General features: G+C 40.8%; 1 protein-coding gene across 1 annotated transcript in view; it reads left to right on the top strand.

Moving 5' to 3' along the window:
• The window catches only part of ERICH2 (glutamate rich 2), a 37,141-nt gene extending 13,489 nt beyond the window's left edge, over positions 1 to 23,652 (top strand). The window contains exons 2-10 of the mRNA XM_044418295.1: positions 1,395 to 1,443; positions 3,346 to 3,382; positions 11,893 to 11,976; positions 12,624 to 12,706; positions 14,637 to 14,729; positions 18,351 to 18,541; positions 20,098 to 20,155; positions 21,727 to 21,802; positions 23,529 to 23,652. Of these exons, the coding sequence (XP_044274230.1) occupies positions 1,395 to 1,443; positions 3,346 to 3,382; positions 11,893 to 11,976; positions 12,624 to 12,706; positions 14,637 to 14,729; positions 18,351 to 18,541; positions 20,098 to 20,155; positions 21,727 to 21,802; positions 23,529 to 23,652 (795 nt within the window). The remainder of the gene's footprint in view (positions 1 to 1,394; positions 1,444 to 3,345; positions 3,383 to 11,892; positions 11,977 to 12,623; positions 12,707 to 14,636; positions 14,730 to 18,350; positions 18,542 to 20,097; positions 20,156 to 21,726; positions 21,803 to 23,528) is intronic.
• The last annotated feature ends 1,849 nt before the right edge of the window (positions 23,653 to 25,501 follow it).

Genomic DNA, 25,501 nt, shown 5'->3' with positions numbered 1-25,501 from the left:
TCAAAAGTTAAAGTTTTATAGTAATTGGTTATATTGATTACCCCCACATAGCCTGCTTGAGGAGGATGGGTTATGCTGACAGCTGTAGGCCTCTTTTCTCACTCAATATGCATAGGATTGCACCATACATGCAGGTTCTGGTCCTGACAATGCAGGTTCTGGTCCTGACAATGCAAGTAAATTCTTAAGATACCTGAAATATGTGTGCCCTAGAACAGTAGGCTATGGCACTATATAGAGGGGAAGTATCAGGACTTAATCCTTAGTGGTTTTAATACAAGCCAAATGAGAAAACAAATCCTCTGCCCTCCCATTCACCTGCTTCCACACCTTGGCAGTGGCAGTGGGGAGGAAGGAGGCCCCCTTCCTCTTGTGTCTGTGAAGGCTAGGAGCCAGGCATCCAAGGAACAAAGGTAATTTCCCTCTTACCTTCCATTTTACTAACACAACAACCCTACACCTGCCTGAGGAAGAGAGTTTGAAAGCAGGGTGACAGGTAGATGTACTCATATATAAACTCTTTTGAGTTCAGTGAAGTATATTCGCAGTAAGTAAAGGAATATAGCCTTAGATAGGTACTGTAGCTTCTGAAGACCAAAGACCATTTGAAGCAGCTTTGCAATTATTTTCTTTACAAAAAGTATATATGGAAATTAGCTCTGATGCAGTATGATGCACATACATGGAACACCTGAACAGGGGAAACTGGTTAGGTAGCAAGTAAGTGGTATGCATATGGTCTGTGGTGGTTTCCTTGAATGCTAGGAATGCAGAGGGAAGACTGTATCCCATATGCCTGTGGGCAGTGTTAGTGCTGAATGATGTGCCAACCATGTGGAAGATCATTCAACCAGCCTCTCAAGTTCATCATAAGATACAAAATGTGGTGGTCTGCAGAAAGCAAACATGGTGGTTGACAATTTAAGAAATATTAAGAATTAGTAGACTAATATAACAATTTCTAGTTGTGATTAGTTCTCATATTCTTCTATATAAAACATAAGAAGGTTCTGTGATGTAGGTTTATTTTAAAGTATTATTTCTATTTGGATAAATTGTTTCCCAAATATTCATTATACAAATTATTTTATCTTATATTAGGCATAATGGTTTAGGAAGGACAGATGCAGTGAAGGTAAAACTATTTCTCTGGAATTTTGCTATATGTTTATCTTTAACAGAAATTTATATTTTGGCATTTACTAATCACATTGAATAATGTCTCAGTCAGTTGCATGTTTCATATCTTTGATCAAGGATCACATCCTTTACCTATGTTGTGGTGTTTTATTGAAACTTTCAGGAATTCTCACTAGTGAGAGAAATCATGGTGAAGAATTTTAGGATAGAATTGCAGGTCCTGTGGTGGGTTCTTACTTCTGTTTGTATTGCAGGAACAGAAAAATAGGCAAAACGGAAGGTTGCATGTGTTTGGTCCAAAAGGTAAAGAGTTTTTAAAATCTTAGTTAGAATCCATGAACTTGTAATCTCCTTGGCACATGCTAGCCTGATCAAGAAGCAGAGCTAGATTTACGCAGATGAAGGAGTGATTGTGCTCAGATGGAACAGGATTCTGTTGAGGAGGGACAAGACTGGCCCAAGACATTTGCTGCTTGAGGTAGGGAAGCAGATGCCCCCGCCCTAGTCCAGGTAGCATTTCATAAAAGAGAAATGCTAGTGATTGGCACCAGGACATTGGATATGCTGCCTGTCTAGAAGGCAGGACTAGTAAACTCTACATGGGAGCAAAGACCAGGAGAATCTGCTGCTCTTCCTTGTCCCTGTCAGAGTGGTTCTTAACTGACCTTTTCTGTTTAAGGTAAAGCAGAAGCAGCTGTTCCAGGCCCTCACTCAAAGAGCATAATTAATGGACGTGGTGTTGACCACACTCACATACAACCAGAGCTAGAACTGTCCCACTTCCCTTCTGACTTTGTCATGCTACTATTCCACACAGTACCAAATCACACTCACCATCACTCTTTTCTGTCCTTGGCAGTAACCTCTTCAGCCAACCTAAGGCATTTGTCTGTCTGCCTGTGCCCAGCTCCCTGTCACATAATGACATCCTGCCAGGAGCCTTCCATTACTTTTACAGGCCACTAGGGCCCTGTAGGCCAACTTCCCCAAGCTGGTGCACTCGAGTGTTTGGGACTACAACAACCAGCATTCGTGGCTATTGACCACGCTGGCTTCCATGATGGAAGCTGAAAGCCAAAACATTTGGAGGACACTGAGTTGGAGAAGGCTCTGTAGGGTATCTAGGTTCCAAAGGAAGCAAAGGAGGAAATACGATCTTCAGCTACATCCTTCCTATCCCATCAGAGACTGAAAAAGGAAAAATTCAGTTAAATTCCACAGGATCGAGGAGGGCTAGAGAAGTACCCCTTCTATGTCCTGCCCATATGAAGAGTGTCTTGTCAGGCAGGATCTGCAAGCAACCAGTTGTCTCTTCAGTTGCAGCATGGCACTCCAATCAGGCACCCAGCTTTCTCTTTGAACTGCAGTGGGCTGAGGCAGGTGCTTAGTACATTGCTCTTGCGGTGCATTCAAAGGTGGTTGATCTAGGAGGTTCTACTTGCCACACAATCAAGCTTGCACTGAGAAGGTTAGGAAACAGCATTTTACTTGCACTCTTGAATGCAATATGGATTACAAAGCTATTGTTCGTGCAGAAGGTTTTCCTCCAAAAGTATTATATTCTTATATGTACTTGATTTTTTAACCTAACATTCAGAAGAATCCCTGAGGCAGCTTGCATAAAATGATACTGTTAACTTCTGCATTGTTTTTACCCATGCTTGCTCATGGAATTGCTCTGAGGTAGCATATTCTCCCTTTCCCAACATCATCTCTACCAATTTCAGGTCTTTCTTGCCCAAAGAACAGAGATAGACTCAGCTGCTGCAGCAGGATCTCAGATCAGCTACTGAGTGATGGCAGTTGAATTTTTCACTTCTTCTTAGAGCAAGATGAGTTGTGACATTAATTGCATGAGTCCAACTTAGGTGCATTAAAAATAAATAAAAAGCAACTCTAGGGATGAATCAGGACCATGAGCAGTAGAGGCATCTTAACTTTTCCCACCAGGTTGTTGTGAAGGTAGAAGGGAGCTATGTAAGTAACCTTGCTTGCCTCACAAGAGGAAAAAAGAGGAGATATAAATGCAATGTAAAAAGATTTTTACAAACATTCTTTCCATTTGCCCATAAAGCTATGCATTTTAATTTTAATAAAAATGATTTCTTAGTATTTGAATATGTCATCTATGCTGTCTTTCAAGGAGGAGAGAAATATTTAATAATATGTATCAAGTAAACTAAGTCTTTCTTTTTCTTTTTTTAGAAGAAGTAGTTATTGAACCTGTTCAATCAATGCCACGGTAAGATTTCTTTTATTGTGCAGCTGGTATATTTGATGCTTTTTAACAAGTCAAAGTTAGATAGTATAATTACTAGTCACATATTGCATAATCCCTTGTATATGTGTCTTGTTTAGCTTGGTGCAAGAGCAGGGATTTAACCAGTTTCTGTACTATATTGTGAGGTTAGTAGGCAATCTGGGGTCCAGAGAAGAACCAGGTTATTGGGGAATTATAAAGTAGGAATCTAGGAGTTGGCACTTTTTGTACAGATGGCCTTTAATGGTAAGCCTTCAGAGCCACTGTCCAGATCACAGCTATAGGCCATCAGTGCCACTTGAGAATGTAAGCGCAGTCTTGTTAATGAGTTAACCTATCCTCATGAGGCATCTTTATTCTTCAAGCAGGCAGTTAATCATCTCTCGTAATTGGCTGGTGCTGTACCTTAGGTGCTTGCGTTCTTTGAGGCTAGTTAACCAACTGACATCTGCCTCCAAGACTGAGAAAGGGCTAAGGCTTTGTTGGTGAACCCATGGCATGTGTGCCACAGTGGAAATGCAGAGCCCTCTCTGTCGGCACGTGAGCCAGGTCGCCTCAGTATTGCCCCAGCAGCTGAGCATTGGATAACAGCGTACACAGGGGCCATACACATGCTCAGAAAGGAGTAGTGACACCAGGTGATGATGTCACAAGCAGTGACTGATTAGCCGCAACTCGTCTGAGCTTTCGCGTGGCTGGTCAGTGCGCTGCCAAGGATATATATTTTTTGCTTGGACTGACTGTGAGTTGTTTTTTCCAAACTAAAACCTCCGTTTTCAGGTTTCATTACAGTGTTGGCACTTTGTGAAAAATAAGTGAGTTTTGGGTTGCAGTTTGGGCACTTGGTCTCTAAAAGGTTTGCCATCACTGGACTAAGGGGAAAGCATGTTTTGAGGGGAATGCATGACACCTGTCTTCCTTGGGGTTCAGAAATGATCTGCCTAGCTACTCCTCTGCAATAACTTCGGAGACTTCAGGTCATTCTCCAAGGAGAAGCCATTCAGAGGGAGCATGGCAACAAGTTGAGGGTTACTCCCCACTCAGTGTAAATACGATTGCAGCATCAGTTAGGTTTGAAGGACTGGAAATGCATATTTGGAGGGTACACATAATCCTGCAGCCTAAATCTTGGAGAATTGCATTACCAGCTTTTGTAAAGGCTTGGTTTCTGAAATGCAAGCATGTCCTGGTTATGGACCACAAATCCTATTAAGTAGCTGTCTGAGTTTGTAACTTTTCCCCCTTCTGTTTTAGGAGCTTCCATCCAAATTTTTATGTACACATTTTTATCATGAGGACAAAAACAGATACCTAGCGAATAATTTCACAGAGGCTCTCTGCTCTCCCTTTCCAGTGCCCATGGTTATGTAAAATGACTCTGTGGAAAATGAAAGTGGTGTCTACTGAAGTCCCAAAAATAGAATGGTGCATTGAGAAGCTCTTCCAGTAGTTAAAGACATGGATGTTCAGTTTCCCAATCTTACAGTAGCTATTTTTAGCCCTTGCTGCCTGTTTTTAGTACACAGTCTCCCTAGGGCAGTTGCAACTGCGCAGACAGCTGTGCTGGCAAAGCTCTCTTCTCCTTGACCCATTGCAGCAGTGCCATGCAAGAGCACTTATAGAAATCAAGTTAGTGATAGCATCACCTGGTCTCCTGTTGGCCTTCAGTATCATTGAAGCTGTAGCACAACACTTTGCCTAACTTATCCATAAGGGAAGGGAAGGTTTTCCTTACAGGAGCTAGAGATGGAGAACTCTGTTTCACTTGCTAGAATTAATTAGTTGCCATAGCTGCTGCAGTTTCAGGAACTCGCTTGTGCTACTACAGTCACTGCCAGTTTATAAGAGTAGGCTGCTAGATCTTGTTTGAGTCAGATAGCCAAGGATATATAGTTTACTTGATGAAATATTTATAATTTGGGTGAATATATAGCTCTTCTTTAAGAATATATTTGTCCACAGAGGATGCCATTTTCTAGACCCTGTTTTGATACACTCATCACTGGCAAATATGTAGGACCAGTGCTGTATGAACTGCATCCACATTCTTTGTCACATTTTTAACGGTAAAGAAAAGAAGATACATGCCAGATTTCAATTGTCACTGGAAGTAACTTCTGCTGCAATATATGGTTTAACTTGCTTACCCAAGTAATCAGAACTATTATGTATAAATACCTTTTTCATCTACATGGAAGCAAAGCAGCAAATGGTGCCCATCCCCATACTGATCAAGGTGCATAGTACCCAATGCTAGTCAAAGTATTTTGGCAACTGAAGGAGAAAATCCCACACGCATCTCTCTCCCTTCTTGCTAGTAAAAATATGAAAGCAATACATACTAGAATGAAGAATGTGCTGCCTGCTGCAGGTCTGGCTTTTTGTCTGCTAATAATACATCTCAAGCTTGGTGTGCAGAAGGCATTCAACAACGAGTTACTGCCCAGGAAAAGCAGGGATCATGTAAATAGGATTTCCCCCTATTATCTATAATGCAATCCCTTCTGCCAGTTTGTCTATGCTTTTTTGCTTAGGACAGAGCTACATCCTCACTGTCTCATCTTTTTCTTTCACTACACAAGGCTCCTATTTATTGTCTCTCTTTCACCCTTTTCTTTTCTTCTTGCTCTTTGATGGCCCGTACTTGCAAGAAGGCATCCTGCAAGTCTGTGAAGGAAAGGCATAGATAGCTAGGCACAACAGATTTGTCCTCAGCCCTAGTCACCACCAGCCTTCTTAGCCAAATCGCATCCTCAGCTCTATTTTGGACATGTCTTGGACTGAAGGGATCACCAGTGAGTAGCAACAGAATGCAGATTCAGGCCACCCACTCAGCCTCACTTTCCACAATCTCAGTGAGTGCTGCTATAATGAATACCTCCTGCTGGTGGAAATGACTCCTGAACTATTTGCATTCATGGACCTCACACATTCTTGGAGCTGCCAACAACTCTTAAGTTTTCCAAAACCAGTTTCCTGTTTTAGAGGGCTGCAGTTCTTGCACAGCATTATAGGAAGACCTTGTCTACCATTTAGCGCCCTCCAAATTGTCAGGCACCTCTTCAGAAGCTGGTTCTGCTACAAGTCCATAGATCAACTGCTAGAGGCCAGATTAACATGAGGCCAGAACTAGACATTCACGTAAAAGGGAAAAGGATACTCTGTCTAGAGATGACTTCTCCTCCATTTACAGGCTTAGGTCATCCCTTCCTCCCAAAAAAGCCTCTTAGAAACAGGAAAAAGCTATTCCACATCCACACGAGCATTTATCCAGTGAATCTGATAGGGAATCCTTAGACACACAGCAGCAGCCTAGGGCAAGAACAGACAGACTCCAGGTGGCGATTCCCTGGTTCATAAGTTCATACTAACTCTCCATAAATTGTACAGGAGACAAGGAGGGGGCGAATCGTCCATTCAGGGCAAATGTGAGGATACAGCAAACACCAAGGTTTTTCAATAATAACAATGCCTTTCCATTGTTAGCTAAAGCCATTACTTCCCTGGCTATACAGTCTATGGAAACTGAAAAATTACAACCGCTATTTAGAGTGGTGGTTATGTTTCATGTTCCTAAAACAGCAGAGAAGTGTTGTTTCCTCCTTTCTTAAATAATGTCATGAATGGACTTCTTACCTCCAGAGGAAAAAAGATCATTACTGTTGCCCACTGTTATTACAACTTTCCAGAGCAAAGTATGGAAGAATTAAAAGTAGCTCAAATATATGCTCTAGTTGCTGTCTCTTGTCTGAAGCAGTAATGTCTAAGCACTGGAAAGTTCACATCAAGGACCCACAGAGAAAAGAGGCTCCTATTCAGTACTATTAAAAAAGCACATAAGGCTGCTACATTCACCTTTACAGCTTCTGCAGTGCCCTCCTATATTTCCAAAGCCCCCATCATCTTGGTACAAAACATCATGACTAACAGGGATCTGGATAGAAGTGTTCTCTACAGAGGCTTAGGTAAAATTTCAAAATACAGTTTTCCTGTTCATTCTGGACAGGATAAACTCTTGTTCAGTGTAGATCTATTGTAGCCACTGCAGTAACCTGAAAATCTATCTGGTTAATGATAATGGAGCATTGAAGGCTTCTGTAAGGACAGCTTAGCTGGAGAAGCCTTCAAAGGGGCCCAGTTTTCAGAGATTATCTTAAAGGGCCCTAGTAGAAACAAAGGAGAAGCTAAAGGTTGTATATATTGCCTCCAAAAAAGGAGGTCAAGAAATCTTCCAACAGACCATTCCTTTCCCCTATGCTAACCCTCGGGCCAATTTTTTTCCTTCCAAAGAATTCAGAAACCCAAAACCTTCCTGGTCATCCCTCTCCACCCAAGACATGGTGCCAACAGTTGTGGTGCCTGCCTTCATCTGGTGATGCCCAGCATTTCCTTCTAGCATGGGAAGCTTATTCTATTTTATATATCATAGCACCAAAAGGAGTAGATTTAACATGCATAAACAAGTTTATAGCATACTGGCAGTTGCTTATGGAGACACTGTACACCAGCCCAAAGGGACTCCATGCAGGTGAGTTACTACACTCCTGCCGCCATATATTGATAGTCCTTGATCACTGGAAATGAAGGAGATTCTCTTACCAAGGCTAACATTTGCAGGAGAGGCCTATGTGTTCTCAGTGTAAGGCTATGTGTCCAGACTTGTCAAAAATAATGCTTTCTCTCATTATATACATATTTCTGACATCAGGGCATCCATCTATATCTGGATGATCTGCTCCTTCACTCTTCATCTCTAGAAGAGGTACAGCTAGAGCTGGACTAGACAGTGTCCTGTTAACAAGGCATGCTTACCCATCACCAACAAGAAACTCCCCCCCACTTGGAGACTTTCATCCCACCTCTTCCCCACTCCCCTGACAATCTTTATATCTTAGGGTGCTCAGTAGGAAAAGTATTCAGCAAGTGATTTTGCCCTGATATTGTTAGCATTTGGCCACATACAGTGATTTAGCAGAATGATCTAATCATGCAGCACTGGATTAAGTGCCTCACAATTTGATTAGGCACAATAATTGGAAATTACATGTGGATACACCTCCAGGCAAAAATCATTTTCACTGTGTGTTGAGTAATTATTGACAAGTGATCAGGCACAGATTCCCACCCTCAAGCACTGTAATCTCAATGAAGTACTGTCTTGAGTACATTCAGCAATGTTTATTAAAATTTCTGTTCATTTTGAATCAGGAGTTGTCTGTGCTCTTTTGTCATGTCTGTTTTACTTAGACCCAGAGTTTTTTCCCTTTATTTTCTTTGTTTAAATCCCATAAAAGCTATAGGCTCTAATGTCCAAGTAGTTCCTCTCCTCCCTGTTCTGTGCTGTCTAAGTAGTTCTTGCCCCCTTCACACTTCTTTCTGGCACTGAAGTCATAGAAACATAGAAACAGAACGAGTCAGAAGGGGTCTCTCAGGCCATCTAGTCTGACCTCTAGTTCTAGCCAGCTCTGCTCATGACATGCCTACCATGTGCATGTCTAACCTATCCTTGAACACCCTCACCAATAGGGCCTCAACCACCTCCTGTGAAAGCCCATTCCATACCCCAGGGTACTGTCAGGAACTACTTCCTGGCATCCAAATTGAACCTTGGTTCCCTGAGATTTGCTCCATTGGAGTGCGTCCTGCCCTCCTCTGCAGGGGAGGACAGGTCTCTACCCACCTCCATGTGGCATCCCCTCACATACGCATATGTCACCAACAGGTGCCCTCTGAGTCTCCTCAAGGCTGAAAAGACCCAGATTCCTCAGTCCTCATATGTCTTTCCCTGCAATCCGGCCACCATCCTTGTGGCCCTATGCTGCACTGACTCTAACCTGGCTATATCCTTCCTGTAATGAGAGGCCCTGAACTGAACACAATGCTCCAGTTGCAGGTGCACCAGAGTCATATAGAGTGGTAGTAATACGATCCAGAAGCCACACTTCTGGCTATGCAACCAAGGGTGGCATTTGGCCTCTTGACCACTGCGTCACACGGCTGACTCATGTTTAGCCTGCAGTCAACCAGCACTCCGAGATCTCTTTCACAAGTGCTGCTTTCCAGCCACTTGTCCCCTAACCTGTACTTATGGCACCTATTCCTATGCCCTAAGTGCAAGTCCTTGCACTTATCCACACTGAATGCCATCCTGTTGTTTCCTGCCCTTTTCTATAGTCTGCCCAAATCCTTTTGGATCTGGAGTACCTGCTCCTCAGTTGTGGCCACTGCCCACATTTTAGTATCATCTGTGAATTTGATCAGCAGACTGTTCACCCCTTCTTCCATGTTGTTGATGAAAAGATTGAACAGGATCAGCCCCGGGACATAGCCCTGGGGGACCCTGCTTGTCACTGGCCACCATCCTGATGATTCCTCACTAATGGTTACCCTCTGCTTTTGATCAGTCAACCATACCCTTAATCCATCAAACAGTGCATTGGTCTATCTCAAAACTCCTCAATATCTCAGCCAGGATATTATGGGGCACTAGGTCAAAGGCCTTGCTGAATCCAGGTAAACCACATCCACTTTGTCACTTTGTTCCTAACCTATAGCACAGAGGCAGGACACTACACTTTATTGTGGAAATCACTAGGTTCCTATCCCCCCCCCCAAGGCTGCCACCATTTTGCTGAAGTGCCTCATTGAAACCACTTGGTTCCTGACTCCTGCCATATTCCTGGCGCACACCAAGATCTGCAATTGCATGGCCTCTCAAGAACCTGAGACCCCTACTCTGCATGACAAACCCAGTGTCCTGGCTGTGTCCATTGACACTTGCTCCCTTGCTGAAATCTCCTGAAACAATGAAAATTGTACCCATTCCCCCAGTTCACTTGGTCCCTGCTCTTGCTTCCCATGTTGTGACTTCAAGGGCTTCTCTACACCCCAGGTCTCCTTCAGAAATGGTCCAGCCAGATCACAGAGCAACTCTGTTTCAGGTCCCATCCTATCTTCTGGAGTTCCATTCCCTACCCATTTCCTCTTTGCTGCGTTTGTTGGAAGCCCAGCCAGTTTAGCATATCTTGGCCTTGGTTAAGCAGTGAGACAGACCATGACCAGCCCTCCTTCTCCATATTCCTCTTTTGTGCCATTGTGGTTGACCAATTATTCCAGAATAGTTGACACACAAGCAGTCAGGAATAAGTGCCAAGAAGCATGACTGATTTCTATTACTGGAGTGTGTGATGGAGCTGTCCCTTGCATATCACAGTGCATGACCAGAAAGGGAACTCATGTACAGGAATCTGCTTGCACAGGGAGTGCAGGATCCAGACAGGGTCTGAATCTGGATTAATCCAGTGGTACCATAGTAGTAATATTCAGTTGCTGGAACATGCAGGATGTGATCATTTTTTGTAGCAGATTTGAGCTGTATTAATGTTCAAGAACACAAATTATATCACATTTTGGAGTCTGAAAAGTCATGCAAAAATCAATATGAAGAATGATGCTACAATCAACTGAAACAAATTCCTCTGAACTTAAGAATTACTTCTGAATAGAGGTGCATAGGACTGCAATGTTAAGGATTTTTTTTCTTTTCCAATGCATTTTATTCATTATGTTTATATCCTACAAGTGGTGCTAAAAGAAGTTTACAATAAAATACAAAATGATGATGATTAAAACATAAAGGCAAGTGAATCAAAACAGAAGATAAAATCAATTAAAATACATGGATAAAATTAAGAAATAGATAGCACCCACCAGTTACTTTCTTTTCCAGGGTTATATTTCAGCCTATATTCCCTTGACAAGGAGTTGCAGAGCCTACAAGCTATTGTTGTAGATCACTCCAGAAACACTGGAGATTATTTCATCTCCAGATGTGATTGAGGATGGTCAGACAGCATTGTAAAAGCAAACTGTGAACATGGGAAGAATTAATGAGACATCTGAAACCTACGTAATGACTTATGGATTGAAATTCTTTTATAAAGCACATATTAGACATAAGTGCCTTCCACTAATAATTATACTACAGTCATGCAAGTTCCACTTCAGCTAGGCTTTAGTTTCAAATAAGCATGCTTCTGATTGCAACCTGTGTATCAGAAATTACCGGATTTTAGATATGAATAGGGCATTTTACAGTGCAATATTTGTTATTGTTTGCAAGCTTAAACCAGGACCTTTCTATCTGAGATTTTCTGTTACATCAGCTAAAGTTCTGTAATTATATGCCCTTTATAGTGTTGTTTTAAACTAATTAAGTTTTAGATTATGTATAGATTCCTTCACAGTTTGAATCATTTATTTTGTGAACATATTCTGTATTCTATTTGGCTTGCTACTAAGCCAAAATCAGCCCTTGATCTTGGTATCTCAAAGAAGAGAATACAAGAAAGGAAGAAATAAATAGAAAGCCACAGCGGTTGGTTAGAAGCTTAGTGCGAATCATTATTCTGCAGTTCATGTTTTTTAAAAATGTGATGGTTCTCCCCACCCACCCCCTGGCTTCTTTTTCCTTTTTTTTTAAACCAAGGCAGCATGGGATGTGGAAATGAATCTGCAAGCAGGCCTTACACTCCATCAAAGCAGATCTTGTTATGTGCAGCTAAATCGTTAGAAAAGTAAGTCTCACTTCAGTTGAGTTCTTAATTAATTTTGTTATAAGAATAAATTGCTGACAGTGAGCTTTTTCAATAGTTAACTGTTATCCTTTTATGCAACAGTGTAGATCTCAAACAGGTCTTAAGGCATACTCCTGAACCCCTTTTAGAGTGTGCTATATATCGTGTCCATCTGGGAATGCTATCCAAAACATGACATCCCTGCCCCTGCTGTGAAGTCTAGATGTGCAAAGCACATGTAGCTCTTGCGTTGAGGACTTCCATGAATATTCCTAGTGGCTATTGATGAGAGGAAGGGAGTTCTCCTTATGATTGTGATGTTCTGCATGGTAAGCACTTCTAAATGTTAAGACAGGATTCACTTGCCTGCATGTCTCCATAGTAAGTGTAATATGCACACCAGTCCTCAGGCGGTGATGGAGAAGCAGTCTGGGAAATACAGCATTAGTTCTAAGTAGTTTTTCTTGCCTGTCAATGTTAGATGGCAGCAGATGGACGTAAAATGTTCTTTGCCATAAAAAGTATGCCAAATGCAAATAGTAATAGAGCTAGAAATTCAGAGCATAAATTCTCTGTATTCTTAGTCTGTATATATAAAAGTACTTGTGTTTTTTATCTTTCCCTTGGAAAACACTTGCAATACTTAGACGGAAAACTTTAACAAGGATTGCAAAACATAAAAATCCAAAGATGAGTGTAAGATTACATGACTGCATAGAAGAAGAAGCAGGTGAGATTTGTGTGTGTGTGTGTGTGTGTGTGTGTGTGTGTGTGTGTGTGTGATTTATAGCAGGCCTATGCAGTCCTGTACTGTTAGGTCAAAGGAAAGGTTTCCCCTTGACATTAAATCCAGTCATGTCTGACTTTAGCCAAGGGAGCCAGCCTTTGTCTATAGACAGTTCCTGTGATGTACTGTTAGATGGGGCCTAAGACAGCAGAGTGCAAAATTATCTTGCGGACATGGAAACATATGCAATGGACAATATTTGTTTGTTTTGTTTTGTTTTGTTTTGATACCACTCAATAGTCAAGACTCTCTGGGGAGTTAACAAAAATTAAGAAAATTTTTAAACACTCACACAAACACATGTAAGATCCAATTAACCTAAAACAAGAAACTGTAATAGGAATTTGAATTGAATCAGCACAGAAGTATAGCAGCAATACAGGCTAAAATGCAATACTAAAAATTAAGTTAAAAAACTGTTAAAACGCTGGGAGAATAAAAAGGTCTTCACCTGGAGCTGGAAAGAATACAAAGTAGGCACCATGTACAGTGCTTTGGGGAGCTAACTGCACAACTGGGGTGCTATAATGGAAAGGCCCTCCTCCTGGTAGCCTCCTGCCTCACTTCCTTTGGAAGTGGCTCCTGGAGAAGGACCCTGGGATCAGTTTATCCTACTCATAGTGGCACAAAGGTCTCCATAGCTCTGAAACATGTTTTATTTAACATTAAAAAGCAAGGGGAGAAACCCCTTGGCTGCGTCATGATGTTGAGAATAAGGTAAGCACTCCTATACTCCTGAAAGTTTCACCATTGCCCCTATCTCCAGGGGCATCTTTATTTCAGTGCCAAGCACCCCCACCCCAACTGCTCTCACGGCTGCCAAATGTTTGGCCCAGTTCTAACCTTATACCACGTCAGACCAATTGTCCACTTCACTCAGGATTGTCTCCAGTGACTGACAGTGACTGTCTAAGGCTTCAATATGGGGTCTTTTCCAGCTCTGCTTGCAGCTTCTAATTTATTTATGTTATGTTAGGTATTTTTATTTTATTGTGTAAGCTGTCCTGAGGCTCTTGCAAAGGACGGCATACAAATATCCTAAATAAATAAATAAAATGTTGCATATCATACTTGGGTTCTTTTGCATGCATACAAAGCAAATACTCCACAACTGATCTTTCAGTCTCTCTTGAAAAATCTTTTGGTGAGAATGGTCAGTCCTGATAAACCTGTATCATTATTAGCTTTGAGGTCTCTGAACAATTTGCATAGTTTATAGGGGATCCTCACCAATAAGCTTTTGTGTTTAATCAAATTTTTGGTATCTCCTTAAAGGTTCATCACCACCACCACTGCTGAATCATAATCCAGTAGATTGGTTTGCTCTGGTACTACAAACTGATTAACCCATGAAGTGTATCTCTGTTTTAGTGACTTCTGCAGCTTTGGCCCTAACCACCTTGGCCTTCACTGAAGCAAGTCCAGGCTCTCCACACATCACAATCGTAGACAGGCCTCCTAGGTTTCAAGACTAGTAGCCAGTGATTGATGGGGTTTAAAACATCAGTACCTCAATATCTGGGGTTAAATATTCTATACTTAAACTCATTTGTCACTTACTGTCTATTGTAGCTAATAGCAAGCAATCCAACAAATACTTCTCTGAAATTAAGGGAGAGAAAGACTGAATGAGGACTGTGGTTCCTGAGTGCACATCAGTTGGACTCACTAAATGAACACTGATTTTATGATTTTAGTAGAACTTGTATTTCTAGTACTATATGTTAGTTTGATTGATATATCAGACATACAGTCAACATGTTAAATAGTATGGATTCCCTGCTATCAAAATATAAGATAAATATGAGAATATCAGTGTTGCTGTTAATTTGCAGTGTGTCTCTACCCCATATTTCTGTTTTTTCCCACTTAGAAATTCATAATGATCAACATTTAAAAACTGATTTACAGAGACTGAATCATGAAGCTTTGATAACTGAGGCTAAGACAGAATCCAAAGTCAATGGTTGGTTCAGACAAAATATATTTCATTTCAGCTTTCATGTCTATATATTATGGTATGCATAATTTCAAAAGGATATTTCCTTGACTTTATGATAGAAATGCCATTAATGTTAGTTTTGAACTTCATGGAGCAACTACTAATCCAAAAGGAGTATTCCAACCATTCCTTTATTGTTGATCTTCTCACTGAAATATCCTTCAACACTAACTGTAACCATTTAATATTGGGAGGAGAGAGTTTGCTATCATGCAGCTGTGGGTTACATTCAGCAGTTTCCTACCAGAAGAGTGGACAGTGCTGGCAAATCAAATTCTGCCTTCCTCACCATCAGCACCTTACCTTGCCATATCTGCTCCAGAGGGCCCTATGCCCTCCTGTTTCATGAGTGGAAGTCTGCTTGCATAATGTTGAATGTAGCTCAAGAGTTATATTTGGTCTTATTCTTTTTACATCAAACAGATAGATGTAGGCATTGTTCACTTTCACTTCTCATTTTCTGATTAATTTGAAAGTACAAACAAAGGGAATTAAAACACATGTTACAAAGGGCACCATAGAAGAGGCACTCTCTCATGTACAAGAGGAGGCAGAGCAATTCTTCCACAATAACATCTGCCCTCTGTAGCTTATGTTTGTACGGTTCAGTTCATGACCAAATCGTGGTCGTGAACAAAAATTTCATAAAAATTTTCACTCAGGTCGTGAACTCTGCATTGGGTGGCGACCACGACCATGACCACCGCCGAGTGGGGAGATGGCCGCGATTGTGCTGGGGGTGGGGGAGGGAAATGGCCGAGATCATGCCCGTCTTTCCTGCAGGAGTGCAACCGCGATCTTGGCCATCTCCGCCCCCAGCACGATCGTGCCCGTCTCCCCCTCCCACAGTGTGCCGGGATGATGGGTGCATGCAGGGATGACAGGTGCGATCTCAGTCGTGCTGGGGGGACAGGGAGATGGCTGCACTCGTGCTTGGGGGCGGGGAGAGAGATGGCCACGATCTTTGTTGTTCTTTGTCACTTTGCTTCACATTTTTCTGATAAAAAAATAGTTACAGAACAGATTAACCTTATTTACATTGAACCTTATGGGGAAATTTAACTTGGCTCATGACCAATTTGGGTCACGACCAGATTCCTGGAGCAGATTAAGTTCATGAGCAAGGTACCACTGTATTTGTATTAATGATTAAAATATTGTAATATCTGCTACAAATTAATTGGGGTAGCCTTAAAAGCAATCAAAGATTTTATTTGATTAATCACTTAATTGGCTAATTTATACGACCTTAATGTTTTCTTTTATCAGGCCAGATTTCAGGCATGAAACAAAAGAAGATAATATAGGTCATCTTTCAGTTTCGCTGTCCCACTATTTCTTCTTTCAACTAAGTATCAATAACTGACAAGTAAACTGTCATAAGTAGCATAGTTTTCCTAGCCTTGAAGGAAATCCTGACTTCTAAAGGAAAATTGCTTCGTATGCGTAGCCCTTACCTCTTATTCCTGTTAACTGTTTTTGAGCTATACTCTTGTATCATATATTGTATGTGATGTCATAGCTCACTCAGCCCTACTAAATAAAAGGTTAGATGGTTGTATATTTTTAAATGCAAAAAAAACTGCCCTATGGAGACTTACTGATGTGTCTAACAGAGATATGGTAGGTCATGAACAAGTTTGAGGGAAGAGATGGCAGTCCAGGTATGTTAATAAAGAACTAGGAGGAGGGAAGTTGTATAGACCTGTGGGGGGTTTTAGTCATCACAAAGCATCTGGAAATTGATTAAAATATATTTTAATCACCCTTCACCTAGGCTCTAGGTTCTAGAGGATTCCAGATTAGGTATACAAAGGCATGAATAAATCTATTTACACAAAGATGGGGTATACATCTTAGAATTTGTTTTTAAATTCTGAAGCAAAGTTAAAAGCTGTTGCATCACAGCAACAGTCAAAAACAAAACATCTCCCCTAAAAATAAAAAAACAAAATGGAGTGTAGTGGATAAAGTTCAATTATACCCTTGCTGAACTGACTAATTCACAAGGCTCTGATATTTCATTGTCTCTGAGGAAAGAGAGTAACAAGACGCTTGTTCCTCTAATACTGACCTGAAACTGAGAATTGTACTGTTGGATATTTTGGTTTATTATTTGTAGACTCTCATTTCTTAAAATACTTCAGCCTCTGTTGGAGGCTGCTCAAAGACTTCTAAATTAACTCCTGTGTATCAGATCACTGGTACTTAATCCATAAAATGAAGAGAAAGAGGAGATCTTTCTAACCTTGCTTATTCAGCATGTTGCTGAGCTGTCTGATAGCCAAAATTCAGTAACTACAGGGAGAACACATGCACTTTTAGTAGTATATGCAGTGCTGCTTAAAAATACTCCTATTTTCCCAGATTCCTATAGTATAGGAGCATTTGAGTGTAGAAGGAACTGAGCATTGTTTAAAAGGTCTGAAAAAGACCTTTAGCATTTTCTTCTATTGATTTTTTATGCTTTTCCAGAGGACCAGTTGAAAGCATGCCACAGTTTACTCATGACTCAAGAAGCACTGAGGTGGTTCAAGGCAACTATAATTTAACTGGCTTTGTTTAAGAATAGTTAGCTTGAATGGGAGTCCCTCAAAATCAGTGCAATCCTGTATGGATCTCAGCAGGTACGAACCCTGCTGAGTTCAAGGAAGCTTCCACCCAGGTAGTTATAATAGATCTGTAGTCTTAATTTAGCTTTCAAGAATTCCTTGTATAGTCTAAGAACAAAAGGCCATCTAGCCTTGGATAACACTTTAAGGTGTACTTTGCTCTTAAGAATATAAAGCTGAGAGAGCAGATAATTTGATAATGAAATAAAGTCTTGGTTAGTTTTTTCAATATATGTCAGTATATCAGTGCTAGTTTTTCTAATATGTAACAATATTTCAATTGTATAAATCATTTTTTCATTTTGGGTCATGACATTTTTTTCTCATAGGTCTTCCTTTAGCTTTCAGCCTAATTCATGGCATTTTAATTTTTTGCTCAGTCCTATGTATGTTACTTGGAAGTAAGACCCACTGATTCCAGTGGAATTATCTCTTCAGTAAATGTGCATCAGCTTAAAAATGGTTTTCAGTTGACTCACCCATGTGATTTACCCATAATTTACTGAAAAGATGGAGCAGAAATAGCTTAAACCAAGGAGGGCAAGCTTTGTGGGGCGGATGGGTGGAGTGCCCCCCACAGAAGCATTTAAATGCCACAAAAGCAGGTAGGGGCTTGCAGCACATGCACTCATGTGTACCCACAGCCATTCTTTCACACAAGGGGTGTGATAAAATATCAGCTGTCATTCAATAAGGATATCTAAAAGTGCATATGTTTTAACTTAATTCACCCTGTTGCACAGAAGCTTGACTCCATTTACCTTAACGATATTTAAATATTATTTAACATGAGAAGCAGTGAAATAGCAAATATTTTTGAAACTAGTATCCAGTAAATCATGATGTGATTTTGCGTACATTAGCTTTTCTATATTAATATATTTGTAAAGAGTCTGTATGGTATTTGAAATGCCATCTACTTACTGGAACTGACTCTTGCTCTTTTTATATATAACACATTAATTTTGTGCAGATGAAAAAATTAAGAACTCCAAGAATGTTGAAAAGGCTTCCAGTGATGGGGTCAGTACTGAAATGCAAACAAAGAGTGTGGATAAACAGAATGCTAATGAGAAGCCACCAGATAGCTCTGACGATGAAACCAATGAACAAAATCAAAATGAAGCTAAAAAGAGAATTGCACCACTACAATTAATGGGAGAGGTACAATAACTTCTTACGCATTCTTCTTAAGGCATTTTAACAAAATTGGCCTTCTGTAGAGTGAAAATTAATGTCCAAGCATTTTGATATGTGATAAGATTGTTTAGATAATTGTAAAGTTCTGTTGAATGAAATAAAATCTGACATTTTATGTATCTAAACAGTGAATAGTAGGCATGACTAGAATTAAAATCTATGTAATGGTAAATGTTCTCCAACAATATGTAAAGGGGATGAAGTATTTTTTGCTCCAATCCTAAAACTACGTGCCATTCAATCTGCCTGCAGTTAGATTGTAACATCGCTCCAGCAGCAGATGTACGGTGCTATAACTGTTGATATAGTTATAGCACTTCCATCATAACTACTGCTCTGGCACTACACATTTGTTCTGTCATCTCTAAGAATATTGTGACTACCAGATTTTATGGCTCCTGTAGTTTAAAAGCTCCTAGCTATTGTAAAGAATAGCCATAATACATGTTACATTTCTATCGTACCGAGTTTTAAAATTCTCTCATTCTATTATATATTTGTTCTTCAAAAATCTTTCTTTATATTGAGAATGAATAGGAAAAGATATCAGGCTTCTCCTTACAGATTAGCCGATCATATTCTATTGCTGCTGGCTAGTAATATATCTACGACCTTGTCCACAGGCCCAGTGTTGAGTCCTTCATACCCCGCCTTCAGTGCTTCACTTTCCACAGCAGCTTCCATTAATAACCAAGATTTGAAGCGTGTTTTAAAATGTGAGCAAACAAAAATGGCAACAGAGCAGTAGATAAAATTGTCCCTCAGCTGAAATAACCAGAGCAAGATGGTTAAAAATATTTAAAAACCTGCAGTATCTTGCTTTTTACAGAAGGGACTACATTTTTTAAAAAAGGCATCAGAGCAGGATTAACAAATCTTCCGGAGGACCAAATGACACACCTCATTTTTTTTTTCTCCGGTCACTACCTGCCTAACCCCTAAAGGTGAAGGCAGCTCAGAAAGTCTTAATAGGTGGCAGATAAAGCAGTCCATATAAGAGGAGCTGCCTATACTTCAGCAGCCTAGGACAGCTTCTTCTGCAAAAACAGATGAGAAGGCTACATTCCTTCTCAGTGTAGCCTTTTCAGTGTGTGGAGAGTCTGACGTCACTGCCAGATGCCCTTTCAGTGGTTTATCTGCTGATGTAAAGGAGAGAAGCTGCCATGCAGAAACCCCTGAAAGTCAAGTTGGACTCGGCATGAATAGCTTGCCGTTTAGTTGGGCCTTTGAGAGAAACTGGGTGGATTCTGAGCCAGGGCAGTTGGCTCGCACTGCTCTAAGAGTGTGGCATGATGGCAGTCCCACAGAAAAATGGAAAATCTGCAGGATTTAGGATTGGGAGTGAGGAGGAAATTTCAGAATTTCATAAATTAAAATGAATTTATGTTCAAATTCTGAGGCTTTGTTATTTGAATGTAAGAAATTGTTTTCCTTGAAAGTTTGTTACAAATAATTCTCAATTTGTCGACTGGGAAAAAACCTTTTGTATTAATATGCATCATTTCAAATATCCTTTATAGTTTCTGAATGCAATAATGGAACGGAAATACAGTCTTGCAAAAAAACTTTGCCAGATGAGTAAGTACTGCATATAATTGATCTGATGTGCATTCTTTTTCCATATCCCTCTTTCCTGTCATTTAGGTAATGGTTACTTAGGTACATGAATTTGTTTACATATTTTAGGCTGTTGCTTATATAAGAGCAAGATCTAAAATGCATTTACACTAACCTTCAGATCTGATTGATTATTCAAGGGTTTGGATTGTTTCCGAAATAATTACTCATAGAGAAAGATCTTAAGGTGGTAGCACTCTCCCTTTATATGCTTCAAACTTATTTCACTTGTAGAACACTTAACTGCCAAAAATTCTGGGAACTGTAATGGAGGAAGAGTGGCAGGAATCTTAGAAGGGAATCAGTTACCTTGGTTTTCCTAATTTTGACTGCTGCCTGTACAAGTCAGTGGAGTAGTATGTCTCCAAACTAGACAATGGGTGAAATGCATGTTTTTTTCACATTTTAAATTGCAAAGCAAGAGCTTTGATCAGGAATGCAAGAATGGCACATGGAGAAACAGAACTTAATACTTCCCCCCTTCACCAATTCCTGTGAAAATCACCTCTCCTGTGGCAGGCAGAGGCTGACAGGCGTAATTTGGGGTCATTACAGTTATGGCACAGGGGAGAAGCAGAAAGCTTTAATACTTCCCTCCATTAATGATCCTGTTTGTCACCTGGTCCCCAAGTACTAATATTAAAATTTGAAAGCATGGAAGTACATGAAATGCACTTGTGTATCTCATGAATCATCTAGGCAGATGACAAAAGCAAGGGATTTCTTGATCTAATTAAAGAAGAAATTAAAAAAAAAGTGTGGTCTGATCAGTTTCAATTCTGAGGAAAGAGCAGTGTTAGAAAAGGAAAATCCTGTTTGTTCCTTTAAAGGAAAATTGTAGCTTTAATGTTGGAAAGCAGTGGGTAGACAGATCTATCAATTTTCTCTCTGCTTCTCATTTTTCAAGTTTATTTTGTCCTATTCCTGTACCAGTTTCCATAATTACTTAAGTCTGCATTTTCATGCACCTTTCTTGTACTACATTCTACTACATTCTTTTTTATACACAATTTTGCCTATAGGTACTGTTTTCACAATCAATTTTCCTTGTTTTTCTATACAATTTTCTATATAATTTCCACTAATATGCACATTTTGTATGCATGTTTTCACTGGAGAACTGTATTATGAAATTTGAAGCATGAATACCCAAGGATAACTGCATTTCGGGTTGCATGTTGATTCAGGAAATGCAGGTTAAGCAGGTTTACCTTAAAATGTAAACCAAACCATTCCTGCACCCCTCCCCCCAAAGTTGTTCAGAGAAAAATTGATTTTTAAAAGTTCCAAGAAAAGTAGTTGAAATGTTGGGATGTGCTGCTATAATGGTGACACTCTTTTTACTTTGAAACTAATCAAAATAAGGCTTTGGCTACCTTGGCAATATGGATTTTGCATATCCTTCATGTTTTGTTTTAACTTGACTATTTGATCTAGAAAGAGGGACCACCATAATTTTTGCATTTGTAAGAACTAATAGCTCTTTTTGGAAATTCTCTATATAGACAATAATCCCTCTTGTCAAATTCCAGTTTTAATATATGAACCAGACAACCCTGAGGCCAAGCAGTTTCTTCCACTTATTGAGCACAAACTACTATTAGGTAAGTGTGAAAAATGGTAAATAGTACAAACTATTTTCAAATGTTTCTGCTCTCCACCAAGAGAAACATTTGGATCCTGTTGAACTGACATGGCCTGTGAAACCAAAGCAAATCAGAAGCTTGTTCCCTATCCATACTCTCATTCCAATAAATGGTAAAAATTTTGAGTTACCCCAGTTACAGCTGAATCCTATGCATGTTTACCTAGAAGTCATGTGCACCGAATGCATAGGATTATACTGTTATTTGCAAAATTAGTGTTAATGATATTGGAAAAAATCATCTGCACCTGTTCCACATTTTTCAGAATCATTGTATCAGTGGTATTTACTATAATTCCTCACTCTTTTGCCAAAAGGACTCCCAGAGCAGCTTTAAAGGCGGAGGACAGAAGGGGAAAGTATGGGGAAGAAAGAAGGAAATAGCAAACTCAGATACCATTTCTTAATGTTGCAAACATCTTATAATGACCAGCTGAGATGGAAACAATTCAGGCAGAGGAGGAGCAAAAGGCAAATTGGTCCCTCAGTAGTGGAGGGCTATTGGTACTGCGTGCCCTCTCATCCACGGACACTCAGGGTTATATCAAATGGTGGTGTTTTCGCAGAAAGTTTCTCTGGCCATATAAGGGGAGCGCCCACGTTTGCCCCAAGAGCCCACCTCCTACAGTCTTGCAAATATCCCACATTCTTCTCCACTGTTCACTGCCTAGCCCTTTGCAGAGCTGGAAAATATTTCAAGTTCCTGAGTGATTTTATAAAAATGTATATGTCCACTCAGCCAGATATCTGAGATTTTTCCAGCCCATTCCTTGATCCAAAGTGACCACTAGGGTAAGAGAAAGGCAGGAAAAGAAAAAAGAAAAGAGAGCTTTTCTCAGTGGCTCAAGGGACACAAGAATTTTTTCAAATGTAACAGACAACAGAGAGCCAGTGTGGCGTAGTGGTTAAGAGCATGGATCTTGGCCTCAGGGGCTCTGGGTTCTAGTCCCCGCTCAGCCATGCAGCCAACTGGGTGACTCTGGGCCAGTCACAGAATCTTAGCCCAACCTACCCCACAGGGTTGTTTTTGTGGGGATAAGGTTGAGAGCAGGAAGAAGAGAATGATGTAAGCCACCTTGAGTTCTCCAAAAAAGAAAAAGGTGGGATATAAATCTAACAAGCAAGCAAATCTAACAAGCAAACTTTCAGAAGATTAAAGCAGAGACAAGTTCCTTTAAATGTTGCCACTAGCAATGTTGTTTCTCTGGCTGTGCAGGATTTCAAGGGGCCATTTGGCCCGTTCTTTTTCTGTGCTTGGGGCAGGTAGCCCTTGCCCAAGCACCTTTATGGGAATTTATGGTGGCAGCTCCATGTGTCCTAGGAGAAGCCATACTGTACGTACGAATAGACATCTCAGTGCTGCCTCGTGTCAAATGTAGGGAAAGGAAGAAAAGATGGGCAGCACCCATGTTCATTTCCAAAATGCTGAAAGAAAGATATATGGAAAGCAGTCTATGTCCATTGCTTTTCCCATGAAGATCTGGTAACCTCCTGGATCTAAGGAAAGCAGCAGAAGGAAGTGCGTGGAGATGATAGCAGCTATGTTGTGGTCATTGCCTGTCCCCAAGACAGGCAAGGTGCATGGGAGAGAGGATGCAGGCAAGGCCAGGGAATGGGCGGAGGAGCCCCTGGATATTTTAATTTCCAGGCTGATGCGTGTGTGTATCTTAATCTATCCACATTAGATAGCCAACGGGGTGAAGAAGCCGAAGACACTGGTGAAGGGAGCAGCGATGAGAGTGATTCCAGCAGTACAGATCACAGTGAGACTGAGAGTGAATCAAGTTCTGAAGATTCTGATGAAAATGCTTAACAATTTGGCAGTGCCACAACTGAGTGTATGTTTACATTAAATTTCTTTGAAATATCCACATTAAAATGAGCTGGTTTAACAACACTTGTTACCCCCCATGATATATGTGTTCCTTGTCCTTCCATTGCTTCAGTGTTGCACTATTTCAAACAGTGAAAGTGCTGGCCAAAGACAATTCCTGAAACATGCTACTGATGGGTAACCTGTGGAATGAAAAGCATTTGCGAGATATATTAAACGTGTCTATGCAATAAATGCATTTGATTTGAGGAGTTTAATGTTCAGGACAAGTTAGCACCTCTTGCTCTTGCTATTAGTCTTGCTTCAGTGAATTGGCATATAAGAGCACCGGCAAAAAGATACAGTAGAATCTCTGGCCATCAGTTGGTGTTGGAAGTGTTGTGCAAAAGACTTGAGGAGATTGCGAAGCAGGGTAATTTTAAATTCTTTCCATCTCAAGGATCGAGCACAGAGCCTGCTCTTACATGCATCTTCCATGCCTGTTCTGTGGCCTGGTCTTTTAGAACATTGGTTCAGGGGTGACCATTGGATTGGACCACTGGTGTGGGGGAGGGGGGTATGGAGCACTAGGAGTACTCTAAGAATCCAAGAAGCTTTACACAGCATCCCTTCTTGAATTCTCATCACAGCCTCTCACTAGGCTTCTGAGGGTGGTGGTGGTGGAGGTGGTGGTTGTTGTTCCTTTTTGAAGTTTTGGGTGTCCTGTCGATTATGCAGCATACCTGACTGAGTAACAAGTAGGGCTGTGCTACTGAGTTAACGAATTGGGAAATGTGACCGATAGATTTAAAATTCCTCCCCTCCCCCAGCAATCAAGGAATAAAATTTTATGGCATTTTCTGGAAAAGACTTACCTTCAAGGTTTGCCAGTGGTCTGATCAGAGGGACAGTAAAAGTATCTCTTTCTAGATGCTGTCTATAGCAGGGATGGGTGAGAGGGCCTCTGGAGTATAATCCTAGGCTGACCTGTGAAGATTCACCATCCAGCATGTGCAAGCGTTGGACCTTTCTGTTGGTCCCACTTTCTCTGTTCCTGAAGCCCTTCCCCAGTTCCTACCTCCTAGAGGCTACTAGGAGTTTGGGGGAGGTGGCAGGAATTTCTCTGCTCTGATCATTGATGCTATTTTAAAAATTAAGTTCAGTTGTGAAAGTATATGTGTATCATTAATACTTGTCAAAGAAATAAAATGCTTTGTGTTCATTTTATTTGTGCATGGATAACAAATGTTCTTATGGAGTAATTTATAGCAGGTGGTCCTCCTATACACAAGCAAGCAAGCAGCAAGATTGGTGGTTCTGTGCCTGCCTGTCCAGTCAACAAACAAAGGAACACCTAGAGAGCTCAGTAACCTTCCTCTCTTCCCTCCCGTATGCCAATGTTTGGAGGCAGCATGCCAGGCCAGGGGGGCTTGTGCATATGTACCTCGTACCCCCCCCCGCCCTTCCTGAGCATACTATAAATTACAGGGGATTGTTGTATGAGAAAAGGTCACACTATGTATGAACGCTAAACATCCCTGTGTTCTTCCTGTATGGGATTGGATTCTGAGGAAAGGTGTTCCAAGCTGTTTTCCTCAACTCACAGTCCTGGAAGCAGGAATGAGGAACCGCCAAGCCATGGGCTGGATGCAGCCTGCAGGAGATTCCCTCTCTCTGCCATAGGCAGCTCTGATGAACTGGCACTTCCCCGCTGCAGAACAACATCCTTCCTTCAACACAGTTGTGCTCATTGAGAGGAGATAAAAAAACTTTAAATGCCATGTTCTTTAAAGGCCCTTAACATTTGCTAGATGAAACAGTCATGCTTATTCGTAAATAGTCATGATAC

The sequence above is a fragment of the Varanus komodoensis genome, unplaced genomic scaffold (assembly GCF_004798865.1).
Source record: "Varanus komodoensis strain SLA01 unplaced genomic scaffold, ASM479886v1 scaffold9, whole genome shotgun sequence".
Classification (NCBI taxonomy): domain Eukaryota; kingdom Metazoa; phylum Chordata; class Lepidosauria; order Squamata; family Varanidae; genus Varanus; species Varanus komodoensis.
This window is presented reverse-complemented; position numbering and strand designations above follow the sequence as displayed.